Raw genomic sequence first — 18,609 nt, forward strand, 5'->3', positions numbered from 1 at the left:
GTGAATGGTGACAAAAATGTGTCAAAAGTGTCCGATGTGTCTGCCATAATGTCACAGTCGCAATAAAAATCGCAGATCGCCGCCATTACTAGTAAAAAAAAAAATAATTAAAAAAAAAAAATTGTGTCCCTTATTTTGTAGGCGCTATAACTTTTGCGCAAACCAGTCGCTTATTGCGATTTTTTTTTTTTTTTTTACTAAAAATATGTAGAATACGTATTGGCCTAGACTGAGGATAAAAAAAAATGTAAAAAAAAAATTTAGCTTTTTATTATAGCAACAAGTAAAACAATTTTTTTTTTTTTCAAAATTGTCGCTCTATTTTTGTTTATAGCGCAAAAAATAAAAACCGCAGAGGTGATCAAATACCACCAAAAGAAAGCTCTATTTGTGGGAAAAAAAGGACGTCAATTTTGTTTGGGAGCCACGTTACACGACCGCGCAATTGTCAGTTAAAGCGACACAGTGCCGAATCGCAAAAAGTCCTCTGGGCAGGAAGAGGGTTTAAGTGCCCAGTAAGGAAGTGGTTAAAATAATCTCATTTTGTTGCTTTGCAGCCTGAAATGAAGACACACACACATAGTTTTTTTTGTATGCAGCTGTATTTGCAACTTATAACATCCAAGTGAAAGATATAACACGAACATGTCAGAAAAAAAAATTAAGATTCAAAAACAGAATAACTGAGTTGGAAAAAGGATCACCCCCTCCTAAAAATGATGTGCTATCCTAATCAGGTGTAGCTAATCACCTTCTCAATGGCACACAAAGTCATTTGACTTTCAACTGTGATCAGCTATGGTCATTTTAATTAGCACAGCATGAAATGAGCTTTCCTGGAGCAGTTCAGCCCCTGGCAGTGCAACTGAAGCAAACAATCAACTATGGGTGGTAAGGTACTGTCAAAAGGTCTCCAGGATAAAGTTGAGGATAGGCACAATTCAGGAGATGGATACACAATTATTTTAAAGGCTTTATCTTTGCATAGAACCACAGTGAAGCCTATCATTAGGAAGTAGAAGGTATTTGGTACAACACAGACCCTCCCTGGAACAGGAAGTTGCTTCAAACTGGATGAAAGAGCCAGGAGGAAACTGGCCAGAGAGGTTACCAAGAGGCCTACAGCAACTCTGAAGCAGTTGCAGGAAATTATGACAAAGAGTGGTCATTGTGTACACGTGACAACAATATCCTAAATTCACCACAAATGTGGCTTGTATGGGGGGGATTGCAAGAAAAAAGTCCCTCCTCAAAAAGGCCACATGCAGTCATGGCTCAGCTTTGCCAAAATGCACCTTGAATATTCTGAGGACACATAGAAAAAGGTGTTATGGACAGATGAGACTAAAATTTAATTATTTGGCCTTAAAACCAGATGATATGTCTGGCAAAAATCAAATACAACTGATCATCCAAATAACACCATTCCTACAGTAAAGCATGGAGGTGGTAAAATCCTCTTGTGGAGGTGTTTCTCTGCAACATGGACTGGAGCACTTGCAAATTCTTGAGGAACATCTGCTGCCAGAAAGTTGTCAATAGGAAGAAGGTTTACCTTTCAACATGACAATGACACAAAGCACACAGCAAAAATGACCACCCAGAGGTTGAAAAGGAAAATGCTGAATGTCCTTGCATGGCCTAGTCAGAGCCCAGACTTAAACCCCATTGAAAATCTGTGGAATGACTTGAAGACTGCAGTCCACAGTTGATCACGTCAAATTTAACTGAACTTTGACGTTCTGCAAAGAAGAGGCAAATATCGCCAAGTCTAAAGGCCAGATCCACGAAAGAATTACGCCGGCGTATCTCTTGATACGCCGCGTAATTTCAAATTTTGCGCGTCGTATCTTTGTTTTGTATCTACAAAACAAGATACGACGGCATCTCGGATGGATCCGACAGGCGTACGTCTTCGTATGCCGTCGGATCTTAGGTGCAATTTTTCGGCGACTGCTAGGTGGCGTTTCCGTCGAATTCCGCGTCAAGTATGCAAATTAGCTAGTTACAGCGATCCACGAACGTTGTCCGGCCGGCGCATTTTTTTTACGTCGTTTGCGTTCGGCTTTTTCCGGCGTATAGTTAAACCTGCTATTATGAGGCATACTCAATATTAAGTATGGCCGTCGTTCCCGCTTTGCATTTTGAATTGTTTACGTTGTTTGCGTAAGTCATTCGCGAATAGGGATTTGCGTAGAATGACGTCACCGTCTTAAACATTGGCTTGTTCCGGTTTCATTTTGTGCATGCGCACTGGGATACCCCCACGGACCCATGTGCATGCGCAGTTAAAAAAAAACGTTGTTTACGTCGGGTCACGACGTATTTACATAAAACACGCCCCCATCACAGAGATTTGAATGCCGCGCCATTACGCCACCAACGATACACTACGCCGACGTAACTTACGGCGCAAATTCTTTGAGGATTCGAATAAAAGATAAGTTACGGCGGTGTAGTGTATCTTAGATACGCTACGCCCGGCGGATTAATGCGCCGATCTACGTGAATCTGGCCCTAAATGTGCAAAGTTAGTAGAGACATATCCCAACTGACTAAATGTGTAATTAAAGCAAAATGTTATTCAACAAAATACTGACACAAGAGGGTGATCATTTTTCCAACTCAGTGATTGTGTTTTTGATTTTTTTTCTGACATGTTGGTGTTATATCGTTAACGTGGATGTTATAGGTGACACCAATTAAAAAACTGTGTGTGTCTTCATTTAAGGCTTCAAAGCAACAACATGTGATTATTTTAAAGGGGGGTGATCCTTTTCTATTTAATATATTTTATGTGTCACCGGCGAAAAAAAATATATATCAAAACCCTCAAACCCTCTTTCTAAATACTGTGGCTCTGCTATGGTACTGTGTACCTCATCAGGAAGCTTGGTGCCAGTCTGGAGGCACTTATAAATGTGAGTGTGATTTTACATTTATATTTTTATAATAAAAGTTGAACATACTACGCTATGATCAGTCCCTTGCTTTTTATGAAAGCGTAACATAAAACTAAACAGGAACTCCATGAGAGGATTATTTGCACATTGGTGGAACGGACGGCAGATTTGTCCCGGGGAGAGGAGTGGTCAACCCTAAGATAAATTACGTAGTTGGTGGTGGTGGCACGAATTGATGGAATAGCAGCTACACATTTGTTTTCAACACGGAGCAATATATAAGTGGACTGTAATTGATACCCTGGTAGAGGTCCATAGGGATTTTGTCATGGGCACATTTTATTTAAGTCAATATATATGCTATTGGATTTTATTATAAGCACAGTTTATATGATTGTCACAGGTTGGGGTTCTTTTGCGTATATTTTACATATATTTGGTTCACTATTATTTGTATAGCAATAAGATTGTTGGATTGACGCAGTACCATATTTTCCATTATCAATTTTTTTGATCCTTTTCTATACTCACTGTATGTCCAAACCCGCCAGACCAAATTTAGTTTTTAACATAATCATAGGTGTGCGCAGCCTATTGCATTAGGGTGTGCACCCCAAAGCTAAAAACACATACGTGTATGTGCATGTGTATATATATGGACAGTGTCAGTAGAACAGTGAACGGTGTCATAAAGGCAGAGATTGGTGTCAGTAGGGCAGTTGAAATTATTTTAATTATTGTTTTTATCATTTTTTTTTAGGAGAAAGGGGATTTTTTTATTTGGTGGAATATCAGGGGTCTAACCATTGGAAATATGCCCCCCACAGAGTGATTAAGGTGTGCCCAGGTACACCTTGTACACCCTGTGCTCATGTCTATGAACAGAATGCACTACACGATCTTTGAACCATGACCAACAGTCTTGTAAGGGTCACTAAAGGGACTTTTAGATAAGCCAGACCCCTTACTATACAAAGGTGGCTCACAGCAGCCATAGTGTCAGTGTACTGAAGCAGCTGTAGAGAAAGCTGACAGACGGTCTGCAGTTTCCTAATTCTTGTAGTAATACCTGCCTGAGCCCTGTTTCCCTAGTACATTTTGGCCCAGTCTTGCTCATTAAAACTGTCCTGCTATTAGCAAATTCCAAATTGATGTATCATCCCTTAGGTTGGGGTCCCCCAATCTCTTTTACATTTTATATATTTTTTATCCATTGGTCAGGACTCAGGAGCAGGACAGTTTTTCATCAGCGAGAACAGGGACAGCTCTAGCAAACCACTGACCAATTTCAGCGTGTATTCCTACTGAAAAAAAAATCTTGTTTGAAATTAATCAGATTGAGGTTGTTTCATACCCGGATTTAAAGTGGAAGTAAACCCCCTTGTATGATTTTGACCTATAGGTAAGCCTATAATAAGGCTTACCTATAGCTACAATAAATAACTGCACCATTTATTAGATATTTATACATGCGATGCTTAATAGCACATTATGACCTAAACTGCCTGCTGCCTATTTTTATTTATTTTTTGAATGCGGTTTACTACCGCTTTAAGGTATTCTTTAAACTGGTACTTTAAATAATTAATTGTATTTTTCATTTTGAAAAAGACCCTCTCCCCACAGTTTTTATTTCATAAAAACAGTTTTTGGCATTAGTACACGTTCCCCATGGTATCATCGCACTCCTTTTGCCTTCTATTTGTACACTAGCTTGCCTATTAGCCCTAAAAAATGGCCAGAATTTATTAACAATATGAGTCCTTTATCGCAGGGGTACCCAACCTCCAGGCCGCGGCCCACTACCGGCCGTGGCCTCTCTACAGCAGGGCCACAGGTGCAGTGGGTGGCATGGGAGAGCCATGCAGGCAGGTGACATGGGAGAGCCAAGCAGATGAACGGCATGAGAGAGAGAGGCGGGCGGGGGGGGTGAGCGAAGCGAGTGGGCAGATGAGAGAAGCGAGTGGGCAGGCATGCAGAGATGACAGCATCTCTCTCCGCCCACCCCACATCACCGCTCTTCTGCCCTCACAGCCGGGTCTCTTCAATGTCAGATGTGCGGCGGGGAGCAGAGAGATGACATCACCGCTCTACTGCTCTCACTTAGAACCAACCACTGCACAGAGGCCTACCTCTGTGCTAAATGGACCAGTGTTGCCACCAGTGCAGTAACAATCCACATCTGGTGTCACTGGCAGTTGACGTGGCAAGTGACAATCCACATCTGGTGGCACTGGCAGGCAATGTGTCAAGTGACAATCGGCATCTGGTGGAAGGCGACATGGCAAGTGACAATTCACATCTGGTAGCAGACAGCATAGCAAGTGACAAATAGCATCAGCTGGCAGGCGACGTGGCAAGGGGCAATTTACATCTGGTGGCAGGTGACGTGGCAAGTGACAATTTGCATCTGGTGGCAGGTGGAAAAAAAAGATTGTATACGCTTTGCTGTACACTTTTTGAGTGTTAAATGTTTTCATTTGCAGCTAAAGAGCTTGTTACCAAATGTGTTGTTAATATAACTTCAAACTATCCAACAGTGAAGGAAGCCATACCCCCCAACTTTAAAACTTGAGAATGAGGGACATTATGGGGAGGAAAGGTATGGTATGCCACTGAAAAATTGGGTAGGGAAGAGGAGAAAGGAAATATACTTATCTAATCCTCCAATCCTCCCAGCACAAGACCAGTCCGGCACCCATATGCTCCAGTGGTCTTGAGTTGCAAACTGTTCCTGACATCTTCAAGCCCAGTGGAGGCTCCAAAGACCAGGAACAGCCCCCCTGCTGGACCGTGGGGGAGTGCCATTTTCCAATGGAATGAAAGATCGAGTGATTATAAGATTTCTCCTTACCCCTAGACAAAACGAGCTGTTGACCTGTGCAGTTCGGGCACAGCCCCACTGCACAGGAAAAAAATGTTTTGCCCAGAGTTGGGCTTTAATAGAGTTTGATTTGAAACAACAAATAAACATCAGCAAATAGTAATTTGCTGACTGTTCAAACTGCCCCCTTCCTGTACACATTGTCATCCTTTCCCCCTGAAGGTTTTCCCACTCTACATGCACAAATCTGCCTTCCTTTCCCTGAACACACTGCCCCCCCCTCCATATACACACTGCCCTCTGTATACATTGCCTTCCTTTTCCTCTGCACACACCGCCCCCTTCCTGTACACAGTATCCCCCTCCCTGTACACACTCTCCTCCCTATACACATTGCCTCCCCTTCTTGTAAATGCTGTCCTATTTTTCCCCTGCATACATTTCAAGCCCTACACACATTCACCGCCTACACATTTCCCTCTGCCTATACACAATCAGCCACTTTTGCTGATAATTCAAACAATAAACACTGACATGTTAACCCGTCCACCAGAGCAGCTGTGGCACCCCAAGACCTGCCTAGGCCCAGCCTTCAGTATCTGCACAAAACATGCTGATTGGCTGCTACTGGCTAGTAAAGGGATCTGCCTTCTGATCCACAAGGCAGTGGTGCACTTTGTTCAGTGCACACAGACACTGTAGGGTACATTCAGAAGCTACCCCCATGACACTCAATGGAGGACACTTGCTTGGATATGTGGGACACCAGGATTTTGTTGAAATCCTGGGACAGCCCCATGGAATCCGGGATGGTTGAGAGAAATGGGTATCATTATTGAGTAGCCAATAAACTTTACCTTTGTCTTCACGTTCTTTTTTTATACCAAATCTTACACTAGGAGGCAAAAGGTCTTCTAAATCTTTCATTAATTCGTTGGTTGATACTGTATTGTTCCTTCTGCTTTTTTCCTCCTCTCTTTTCTTTAGAAATTAAAAAAAAAAAATGTATTAATAAACTGGCTGAGCAACAAAAAAATATTTAAACAATGATTCTTAGCAATTAAATTCTCAAAATGTGTCAAATGAGCCAATAAAATAGGCATAAGAAAGGAATGAGAGTTCAGGAGATCCATCCTAGGTTCGGGCATTAGTATTTTAGAAAGAAAAAGATGGCTAGGCAAAGTAGACAAAAGCATAAATGAACTAGGCAGTGTAGACAAAACAAACTAGAAAATTAATAGGACCCTTTGCTAAATAACTATGGCAGATGGAGTCTTTTGCTAAATCTGGCAATGTTGTAAACTGTCCTATATACTTCAGCTGAACTGCAAACAAATATGATCAAATCACACATATTCTAGGTAGGTTTAGACTGAGGCAGATGGAGGATAGGCTTTTGCCTTGGCTGATGTGCTGTGGGTAGGTGGAACTAGGTCAGTATCTTCACCCGCCCCCACATTGCTATGGGAGTTCACTGCACTGTGTGAGACTGAGCTGTCAAATTTACATTGCTGCCCTGGATAAATAAAGGGGGAAAGGTAAAAAGTAGAGGGAAAGGGGAGGAATAGAACAGAGAAAAAAAAAACTCGAGCAAACCTAAGGCCTCGTACACACCAGCGGATCTGTCCGATGAAAACATGTCCGCTGCCGGATTTTGGTCGGATGGCTGTACACACCATCAGACCAAAATCCCAGCGGAAAACAAACGCAGTGACGTGTCGCGACGTGGCCGCGACGATGACGCGGCGACGTGCGCGACCCTGGAAGGTCAATGCGTCCACGCATGCGTCGAATCACTTCGACGCATGCGAGGGCTTTCGGCTGAGCGGACATGTCCGGTAAGTCGTACAGACGACCCAACATGTCCGACGGACAGGCTTCCAGCGGACATGTTTCTTAGCATGCTAAGAAACATTTGTCCGCTGGAAACCTGTCCGATCCGCCGGACATTTGTCCGGTCGGCCGTACACACGACCGAACATGTCTGCTGAAACTGGTCCGCGGACCAGTTTCAGCAGACATGTTCGGTTGTGTGTACGAGGCCTAATAAGTAAAGAATGAGAATGAATGAAAATAACGATGACGATGACAAAGACGGACTAAGGGACTGAGCAGTAAAGACCAGAATAGTTCTCAAGAGGAAAGACATTTCAGTTAAAAAAAATGGGTAACATTCCACTTTAAATTTTTTCCTCTGAGGATCCTAGTGTCCATCTTGTACATACAATAAATCCCCCTTTTACTCAAGCGAGGGAAGTGATCTCCTCCCCTAATGGGTTGATCTACTCTTTATTACTAGTATTTTAAAGGAGGACACTCCACTATGATTTGCAAAATGTTATACATTTTTGTATTTATTTTGTCTTCATATATGACTTGACAATATGTAAATCGCCTAAATAGGCACAACTTGAACAATGACTGTGTCCACATCTGTATATGCCTGTCAAGTTCATCCATATACCCATATTATTATTATTATTATTATTATTAGAGAGAAAATGTCACGCTTACCCCTAACGCACATGGTTAGTAGGGATGAGCCGAACACCCTCCGGTTCGGTTCACAGCAGAACATGCGAACAGGCATAAAATTTGTTCGAACACGCGAACATCGTTAAAGTCTATGGGACACGAACATGAAAAATCAAAAGTGCTAATTTTAAAAGTTAATATGCAAGTTATTGTCATAAAAACCCGGTCCCTGCCCCAGGGGACATGTATCAATGCAAAAAAAAGTTTTAAAAACTGCATTTTTTTCAGGAGAAGTGATTTTAATAATGCTTAAAGTGAAACTGTCAGGGACCTACCTCTCGGTCCCAACACACGCGTATGCGCACGCACGCACGCTAATTCAGGTTGGCGCCAAATCTCCTTTAAAAGCCCACTAGCTGCACCAACACATTGCTGTCTGATCTGCAGCTCTGTGTTTGTACCCTGCATCTGAACCTGTCTACCTGTTTCCGTTACCGACCCGGCTTGCCTGACCATCCGAATCTCTCCGACCTCTGACCCTTGGCATATTGTTGACCCTGCTCTTCTGATTGCTCACCCGTTGCCAGATCCCTCTGCCTGAACCTGTGACTACGCTCCAGCCCTCCGCATCTGTTACCTGATTACCTGTTGTGACCCGGCTTGTCTGATTCTACTATTGCCTGTTGTCTCCTAATAGAGAAACTATTCTTGAAAAGGTTAGTTCACCTCTTCCAAAAAACTGCCTACACAGGTAAGGGGTGCCTGTGGATATAAAAAACAACTGTGCAGCTTTGATAGTCAGTTTTTTGGTAAATGTGAAATCAGGGCCGATCCGCCCTATAGGCTCACTATGCAAGCCGCTTAGGGCCCCGCAAATTACGAGAGGCCCCACCTGGTCAGAAGTCATTTTCGGCCCCTCAACTCGCTGGCTGCATGGGAGAAGAGGTAAGAAGTCAGCACCCCCCGCTTCTCACTTTAATGTAAGATGCCCATTTCCGACAGCAGAACACCCCCCCCCCCGCTTCTCAACTTTAATCCTTAATGTGACATGTCACTTCCGGCAGCACCCCCCCACCCGCCTCTCAACTTTAATGTGACATGTCATTTTCGGCACAGCCCCCCTCCCCGCTTCTCAACTTTAATGCGACATGTCATTCTCGGCAGCCCCCCCACTTCTCAACTTTAATGTGACATGTCATTTTGCTTAGGGCCCCAGGGAGGTCAGGATCGGCACTATGTGAAATAACCCTTTAAGAGGCATACTTGGAAGGCAGCAAATTATGTCGCTTGGAACCCTTGGATGCAAAGCTCTATAGATTATTTAAAGTCTATGGGTGATTCTATTGGGCATCCCAACAATTGACTGAATAAAGCCTGTGCCACAGGATTCAGTTCTTCGGTAAGCTATTCCAAAAGACTGCAAATCCCTATATTGTGCTTTCTTCCCCTATTATCAAGGTCTCCCAAGCAGCAGTCATTTGAAATAAAATAAGAGATGTGTATTTTCCGATAAAGTCAAAGGTGTTGGATTAATAGATATCTTTTCTTCCAAGCTTTATCCATCCTGTTGAGCAATGTAGAACTAACCTGTATGTCTGATCTCAGTTCAGTTATGATGACAGACAGTGATCAGGTTTAAGTCAGCCAGGGTTGGAAGTTGCTGTCTGTGGATAGATTAATGGTGAGCTTCATCTAATTTTTGGGACAGTTGTATGAAAGCCCACTCTTCACCACCTGTGTCTGCAGTAGGCAGTGGCACCAATTTGCAAAGGTCTTGGTTGGCATTCTTGTGGCAGCAGGGCTCCAAAGATGTTTGAAATCCCCATGACTTGGTGGGCAGATGTGTCCCAATGCAGATGGGGAGGAAGTTGAGAGGTACTTGTTCCCTTTATGATTTCCTCAGTCACAATGGAGCAGCTATCCAATTGGATACTGTTGCCTCATGTGAAAGCCCTTAGGCAGAGTCTATTTAGGACTTCAGCTCCTGGGCTTGGTGCACTTTATGCGAGTGGCTAGAATAGGGACAGGTTCCTCATCTGTCAGGGACACTGCTTAGAGTTAGGGAAAGATGTAGGGACAGTGCTGGGATTACCTATTCCAGGAAGCCTCCCCATTGGGTGTAGACCAGACAGATCCCATTCCACTCCTTGTGACAGATGCTTCGAGCCTCCTGGCTGCTATTTCCACCTTTCCACAGTTTGTAAGTGGCTCCAGAAGGGAGCTTCCCACTGAGCCTGTTTGTACTTGTTGAACTTTTCCACACTATATATCAGAGGCGTAACTACAACCTTTTAACCCCCGGTGCAAAAAACATGAAGCCCCCCAACCTCTGGCCCCTGGTCCCTTTACTTCTGTTGTGAGGCCCTTTATTATGACCTCACAGTGACCCACTCTGTGCCATCCTGGCCCCCCCCAGAGTGGTAGAACACCAGGGTCCAGTCGCAAGTGCAACCTTTTTTGACCCTCGTAGTTTTCGCCACTGTGTTTCATCTGTATTTTGGTACTGCTATAAATGTTTTAGATTTTACTGCCATGTAAGACCTGCATACCCAGCTTCTGACAGGCTTTTAAACAGGATGTTACTGATAGGCTCAGTGATTGGACCCTGAGCAGATCCCCCATGATCCTTTCCCTCAGGTCCTCCCTTCAGGACAACCCCCTCACCCCATCCTGGGTCAAATACTCTACCCCTCATCCTCCCCAGCACGAATCCTCTCTCCCCCCCATGCCATCATTAATACTCTCCCCAGTTCTGCCACAAATCCTTCTACCCAAATCCTGCCTCCCAGTACAACCCCCCCAAAACACAAATCCTCTCCCTCTCTAATACAAATCCATACTTCCCAACTGTTCTGGTTTTGGTGGGACCTTCCTGAGATACAAAGGAAATCCTGTGCATCTGGACTAAGTCTGTTCACACCAGAACGCCATGAAGTAAATCCGCAGCGGGTGTCAACTTAATGACTCTCCAAATGCAGATTGCAAATGCAGTGCTTGCCTGCACCAGATCATATGATCAGGAGTACAATGCGATCCATTTGCTGTGCGTTTTGTAAAGTAGAGCATGCACAGCTCTTGGTGCAAACTGGTAGAATTTTAGCCCATTAAAATGAAAGGGCTGAAATCACGCAGCATCTGGAAGGCATGTGAATAACAGAGGAATGCACAGCGCGTTCCTTTGTGCTTCATGGTGTGAATCGGCCCTGAGTCCTGGAGCCCAGTGCAGAAAAAAGTTTGACACTCGGCTCCACTAACTTGCCTGACAGGATGGCACTAGGGTGGGCACCTGGGGGCGATTGCCCTGAATCTCTAGCAAGGTGCCCAGGATCCCAGACATGATTGTCCCTTGCATAGCAGCCAGTTTCTCTTTGAAGAAGGGGGGCAAGTTGTCAAAGTAGAATACTTGCAATAATTTGGGGGGGGGGAGGATAAGAGGATGCTGTACAGTATGCGCTAGGGGACACTTTGGCAGGGGAGAGGATTTGTTCTAGAAGGGGGGTTGAAAATAAAATCGGACCCCCCAGCACAAGTTCTCTCCCCTCCAAAAAGTGCCCTTGAGCACATACATCCTCTTATCCCCCCCAAAGCACTGCAAGTATTCTTCTTTGACAACTTGCCCCCCTTCCTTGTGTCTCCTTTCACTCCTTCATATATATTGCATTCAGATTCAGGACAAACCTTAGATCAGCATGGGATATATAAAGCTGTGTCCATTCTCCTCCCCCTCCTTCTCCTGTCTGTGTTTAGGAAAACATCAGAACCGAGGAGGAGAGATAGGGGCTTCAGTCCGTGTATTAGTGTGAGGCAGGAGGGGGGAGAGATGGGGCTGCCATACAGAGTATAGAAAACCAAAAGGGTGCAATCAGCGCAAAAAATATATCTAATTTCAAATAACCTCCCCCCTCAATAATGCAAGCTGAACACTGACAGGATAATCACAAGATCCAAAAAGGTGCAAAATATAAAAGAAAATAGTGCAGCGCAATAATAATTATACATGAGATGTGCAATAACAATTGAAAAATAATATTAATGATTAGATATGAAAGTCCAATAAGTGAAAAAGAATCCAAAAGAACTGTGTGACAACCACTTCAAAACAGATTGGTGCGATGTGTAAGGCAGACTTCTTAAACTCAGCAGCATTGGGATCATAAACAAGAGAAAACACTGATCTAAGTGCTCTCTGTTTAAACAAGCTAAAATGTATTTAAAATAACATATGCAGGCTACTCACATTAGCCCGAATGGAAAACAGGAGTAAATATTACACACAGCGTGTGTTTTCACAAGGATGGCAGCGAGCGACATCAGGCTCCTTCCCCCGTACGCGTTACGTTGTAGCAACTTCCTCAGCGGGGTGGAGTAATCGCAGCGTGTAGGACCCAAAACTCCATGCACAAGCTGTGAGCAAGTCACTGGAGCCAAGTACCAAAAGTGAGTACCAGCTGTTATAGAGCTCACCCTCCTTGCAGCCGCTACATCAGGCGCCGGACAGGCAAGTCTTACCTGCTGTCTTGGGGCCACTGATATATACACTGCTCAAAAAAAGTAACACTTTTTAATTGGAGTATACCATCAAGTCAATTAAACTCCTGGGATATTGATTTGGTCAGTTAAGTAGTAGAGGGGGTTGTTAATCAGTTTCAGCTGCTTTGGTGTTGATGAAATTAAGAACAGGTGCACAAGATGGGCAACAATGAGACATCCTCCAAAACAGAAATGGTTTTACAGGTGGAGGCCATTGACAATTTTTCCCTACTCATTTCTGACTGTTGTTCGCTAGTTTTGCATTCGGCTAGGACAAGTGTCACTACTGGTAGCACAAGGTGATACCTGGACCCTATAGAGCTTTCACAGGCAGTCCAACTTCTCCAGGATGGCACATCAATACCTGTCATTACCAGAAGGTTTGTTTTGTCTCCCAGCACAGTCTCAAGAGCATGGAGGAGATTCCAGGAGACAGGTAGTTACTCTAGAGGTGCTGGACAGGGCCGTAGAAGGTCCCAAACCCATCAGCAGGACTGGTATCTGCTCCTTTGTGCAAGCAGGAACAGGATGAGCACTGCCATTCCAGCAGATCAATGGTGTGAATGTCTCTGACCAAACATTTAGAAACAGACTTCATAAAGGGTGGCCTGAATCCTCTATTGGGCTCTGTGCTCACAGCCCAGCACTGTGGAGCTTAATTGCCATTGGCCATTGAACACCAAAAATTGTAGGTCCACCACTGGCGCCCTGTGCTTTTCACAGATGAATGCAGGTGCACATGTGACAGACATGAAAGGGTCTGGAGAAGCCATGGATAATGTTATGCTGCCTGTAATATTGTTCAGTATGACCAGTCAGTATGACCGACCTCTACAGACGAGAGAATGGCACTTTGACTGTCATTAGCTATCGGGATGCAGTGGGTCCTGGGTTCCTCCTGGTGAACAACAATGCCAGACCTCATATGGGGAGAGTATGCAGCCAGTTCCTGAGGGGGAAGGAACCGATACCCACGTTCACCTGACCTAAATCCAATAGACCACCTCTGGGACATCATGTTTCAGTCCATCCAATGCCATCAGGTTGCACCTCAGTCTGTTCAGGAGCTCAGTGATGCTCTGGTCCAGATCTGGGAGGAAATACCCCAGGATACTATTCGTCGTCTCATTAGGAGCATGCTGTCAGGCAGGCATACAAGCATGTGGGGGCCATATAAACAACTATTTTTACCGTTTTGAGTTGCTGCAATGAAATTTCAGCAAAATTGACTAGCTTGCTGCATTATTTTTTCACTTTGGTTTTTGGGTTGTCTTTGAATTCAGCCCTCTGTAGGTTAATCATTTCCATTTCCATCAAACGATGTGGCATCCTATCTTTCCTAACAAATTACCCAGTCCATATCAGTATAGATATCCAGCATGATATTTTTCCCCGTTGAGATCTGATGTGTTTTTAAAGTGTTCCTTACATTTTTTTGAGCAGTGTAAATTGCTAATACCAAATCTCATATGTGCTCACTGCCCACCCCACCACGCAGCACCTAGCTCACATTTGCACTCTCTAAATGTGTGCGAGTGAGTCACAATATGTAATATATAGTATATAAAGCCATTTCCAAATCCTAAACAGTGACAATGGGCCAGATTCACAGCCCCGCAGCGCAACGTAACTTAACAGATTTAAGTTACACTGCCGCAAATTTCCTAAGTTAGGTATCGATCCACAACACACTTACCTGGAAATTTGCGGCGGTGTAACTCAAATCCGTCCGGCGCAAGGCGTTCCTAATCTAATGGGGCGAGTCCCATTTAAATTACAAAAAGATACTTGGTGGGCACACCCAAAAAATGCTATACATCTAAGCTGGTGCTGCTATAAGACCAAATACAGTACAAAACAGATTATAGCGCACACATGCAAAAATTACATTTATCCTGCAAGGCTAGTTAAAAACACCTGAACATATTCAAAAATACGGGGGTTTGGTCACACTATATAATCATATATTATATTTAAATTAGGCGCGCTCCCGCGCCGGACGTACTGCGCATGCTTGTGACGCAAATTTCCCGACGTGCTTTGCGCGACGTGACGTAATTTTTTGATCGGCGCGTAGCGTATTTCCGTATTCCCGTACGGCTTACGCAATCGACGTAAAATTTAAAAATTTGACGCGGGAAGGACGGCCATACTTTACACAGCAGTACGCCTGCTGTGTAAAAGTAGGGCTGCTTTACAAAAGTGTAACTAAGCGACGGGAAACTAACGTAGCGGCGACGTAGCGAACGCGAAAAAGCTTTGAGGATCGCCGTAACTCCTCATTAGCATACCCGACGTGTAATTTCGACGAGAAATGCCCCCAGCGGCGGTCGCGGTACTGCATCTTAAGATCCGGCAGTGTAAAACTATTACACCTGCCGGATCTTCTGTCTATCTCTTGGAAACTGATTCTGTGGATCAGTTCCAAAGATAGAAACAGGGATACGCAGGCGGAACAGCAGATCCGCCTGCGTATCTCTTTTGAGGATCTGGCCCAATGATTCTGGATCATAACATCACTATACAAACTTACCGTCTGCATTTTCTTCTTCATCTCAAAGTTAGCTCTCATGTAGGCCTTTGATATAGCATTGAGGTAATATATAGCCAGACTAAAGAAAACAAAAAGATAAAAAAAATATATGAAATCCAATAAGTGAAGAAATTCTTTGCAATAAATATATTGTTTATGCCCGATTTTTCTTTATAGTCAGGTCACTTATTAACCACGAAATAAATGTAAAATTATAAAAAAGCATACTGGTACATGTAACATTTTTGTATTGTTTATTAAGGCATGGTTTCTGTTGATTAAATCAATTTTGAGCATAAATACTATTCCCATTTCCATATTATTCCCATATGTTATAGATATGTGTATACTTTTTAAATGCACTTGTTCATAATGCTTACACCATTAGGATAACTGCTGCTATGATGATTCCTGGATTAGATGCGTAGCCAAGTACTGTTGTCATAAAAGGTGGAAAATCCAATTGGATGGTTTCCTGTAGAACGTCATACATCCTGTTTTTTCCACTTGGAAAACAGAAACAGTGCACATATTAAAGTAACTTCTTATATATTTTCTCAAAATGAAAGAAAATGCATATCAAAAAATTTAATAAATCTAGTAACTTTTTGTAATATATAGATAATACAAGTTCTAATTTCTCTGTAGATCACGTTAAAATCATGTCTATCTTTCAATAATTATAAAATTGAATGAACTTTTATAAAGTAATACCTTGGATTGCAAGTAACACGGTTTACGAGCGTTTCGCAATACGAGCTATTATTTTTATAAACCCTGACTCGATTTGCCAGCGTTGAGTATCTGGGGTGTACAGTACAGCATTTGGCCAGATGTGTGGGGGCGCCGATGACACTCCGAGCCGTTCGGAGCAGCTCGGAAACACTACCGATTGTCTCTGAGCCTCTCCGACTGCATCCAAGAGATTCCGATGTGCTCTCCGAGTGTTTCCAAATGTCTCCCGCGCCCCCCACCTCTGGTTACATGCGGTACTGCATACACTAGCAGTGCCATTGGAACGGATTATTTGAGTTTCCATTATTTCCTATGGGGAAATTCGCTTTGATTCACAAGTGCTTTGGATTACAAGCATTCTACTGGAACGAATTAGGTTTTATAATCCAAGGTATCACTGTATGTTAATTTAACTGTAATTGAAACCTTTTATTGTACCACAATTTTACCTCAATAAAAAAAATGTGTAAAAAAAATCAAAAAAATCATGTCTATCTACAGTATTCTATGCATACTAGCTCTTTATGCATATGTCTTGCAGTTTTTTTTGTCCTAGGGTTTACAACCACTTTACTTTAAGCCTGCATTCCCACTATTGTGTTTTGACTGTATGAGCACAAGAGAGCAGCATCTATATTATTGCTTATAGTCTCTATCATGATACGTTTTTCCACTACTCTTGGGAGGCACCAAAAACTATATTTGTAAACATGCCTAGGTAGGCATTTCCTTCCTTTCTTTCATTTTTTTCTCATAATTTTTGTAATTACTGTTTGGTCTGTATACATACATACGGTATAAATACCGTATATACTTGAGTATAAGCCGAGTTTTTCAACACATTTTTTTTGCACTAAAAATGCCCCCCTAGGCTTATACTTGAGTCTGTGTACCTCATTATCCGAGACATTATGCAAAGTCAGATGGGGGCGCCCAGTGTTAAAAAGTCGTGCCTCCTCCTCGTCCTGTTCCGTGATAGGTGGAACACTCAGTTTTCCAGCAGACACTGTGTTCAGTGTTCCGCCTATCACGAACGTCCTTTCATCCTGGGACGAGTACTCAACTAAAATACAAAACTAATACACATACAAAATGTAATATGCTTTTAAATGGGCATTAGATAGAAAAAAAACTGTGCAGAGTGAGTATTTAGTATGTGACATCACCTTCAAATTAAGAGAAAAATAAGAGATAAAGAAGCCGCAAAATTGATTAAAATGTTTATAAACAGAGGCTGGACTGGTTGCCAATAAATGAAGGTGTGAAAATATTGAAACAGTTTAATGAAGCAATTACATGGGCACAGTGAGGTTGCAATGGGCACATTAAAGCTGCAATGGGCACAGTGAGGCGTGCAAATGGGAACAGTGAGGCTCCAAAATGGTCACAGTGAAGCTGCAGATGGGCATTGTTGACCATATTTTCCACTTACAGTAGCTGCTGCATTCTCACCCTAGGCTTATACTCGAGTCAATAAGTTTTCCCATTTTTTGTGGTAAAATTAGGTGCCTCGGCTAATATTCGGGTCGGCTTATACTCGAGTATATACGAAAATATATACAAATATATATATATATATATATATATATATATATATATATATATATATATATATATATATTAAAAGGGGAGTAAACCAGTCAGTAATTTGTTGCATATCAGATTCCATGACTGCAAATCACAAACTGGCAAATCACATAAACATGTCGTTGGCTTCAGGATACATAAAACCTTACTGAAGCAGAATTTGCCTAATCATATTCTATCTATCTATTACTAATTAATTAAAAAAAAAAAAATTTACCTAAAAGGTCCACAGTCAAAGGATGGCGTTATGGTCATTATTGTGTATGCCACAGGCAGCAGACTCATGAATAGAATAAGTAGTAGAAGAGCCATGTAAAAATTGTTTGATTTTGAAACTTTGAAAAAACGTTCTTGTGGGACGTTGCTGCTCATTACTCCCCAGCACTGTAAGTACATTGAAGAGAAGAGACGTAGAACATTCACAACTATCAGTCCAGGTGCATAAAATATGCCCATCCTGTAGAGAATAAATAATACAATAGTAAACAACAAATCATTTCTAAATTTCTGCATTCCTCTAAAAGAAATATACCTCTGAAGTCTGTATTTCTTTTTAAAGCAATAGCATTATCTATAGTTATATCTGCTGAAAAGTAATTCACATGATATTTCTTTAAAGTAGAGGTCTCAAACTGTTGCAAGTCCCATCATGCCTCTGCCCATGGGAGTCATGCTTGTAAGTTGTAGCTGTCAGCCCTGCAATGCCTCATGGGAATTGTAGTTCTGCAACAGCTGGAGGGCCACACGTTTGAGTCCTCTGCTTTAAAGCATATGAAAATTGAAAGAGCAGCAAAACAAAATGTGCAAATAGTAACATTCTGTACAGCCTTAAACCAAATCCACAATTAAAAAATAAAAATAAAAATAAAAATCCAACAGATTGCAAAAGTAGATCATATGACTGTTCTGTCTTCATCCACCATGCCCCAGCCCCCCTCCCTCTTAAAAGTTGATTGGAGAACAAATATTGCTTGGTCTTCAAGGTATAACTTTACACCTTTGTCTAATTCCATTGCTTACCA

General features: G+C 42.6%; 1 protein-coding gene across 1 annotated transcript in view; it reads right to left on the reverse strand.

Annotated features, from left to right (window-relative positions):
* LOC120914596 (transmembrane channel-like protein 2-A) overlaps positions 1-18,609 on the reverse strand; it is a 62,380-nt gene that overhangs the window by 5,298 nt on the left and 38,473 nt on the right. The window contains exons 11-14 of the mRNA XM_040325290.1: positions 17,805-18,044; positions 15,646-15,771; positions 15,266-15,344; positions 6,585-6,708 (exon numbers count right to left, since the gene is read on the reverse strand). Of these exons, the coding sequence (XP_040181224.1) occupies positions 6,585-6,708; positions 15,266-15,344; positions 15,646-15,771; positions 17,805-18,044 (569 nt within the window). The remainder of the gene's footprint in view (positions 1-6,584; positions 6,709-15,265; positions 15,345-15,645; positions 15,772-17,804; positions 18,045-18,609) is intronic.

This window comes from Rana temporaria, chromosome 1 (genome assembly GCF_905171775.1).
Source record: "Rana temporaria chromosome 1, aRanTem1.1, whole genome shotgun sequence".
In the NCBI taxonomy this organism is placed as follows: domain Eukaryota; kingdom Metazoa; phylum Chordata; class Amphibia; order Anura; family Ranidae; genus Rana; species Rana temporaria.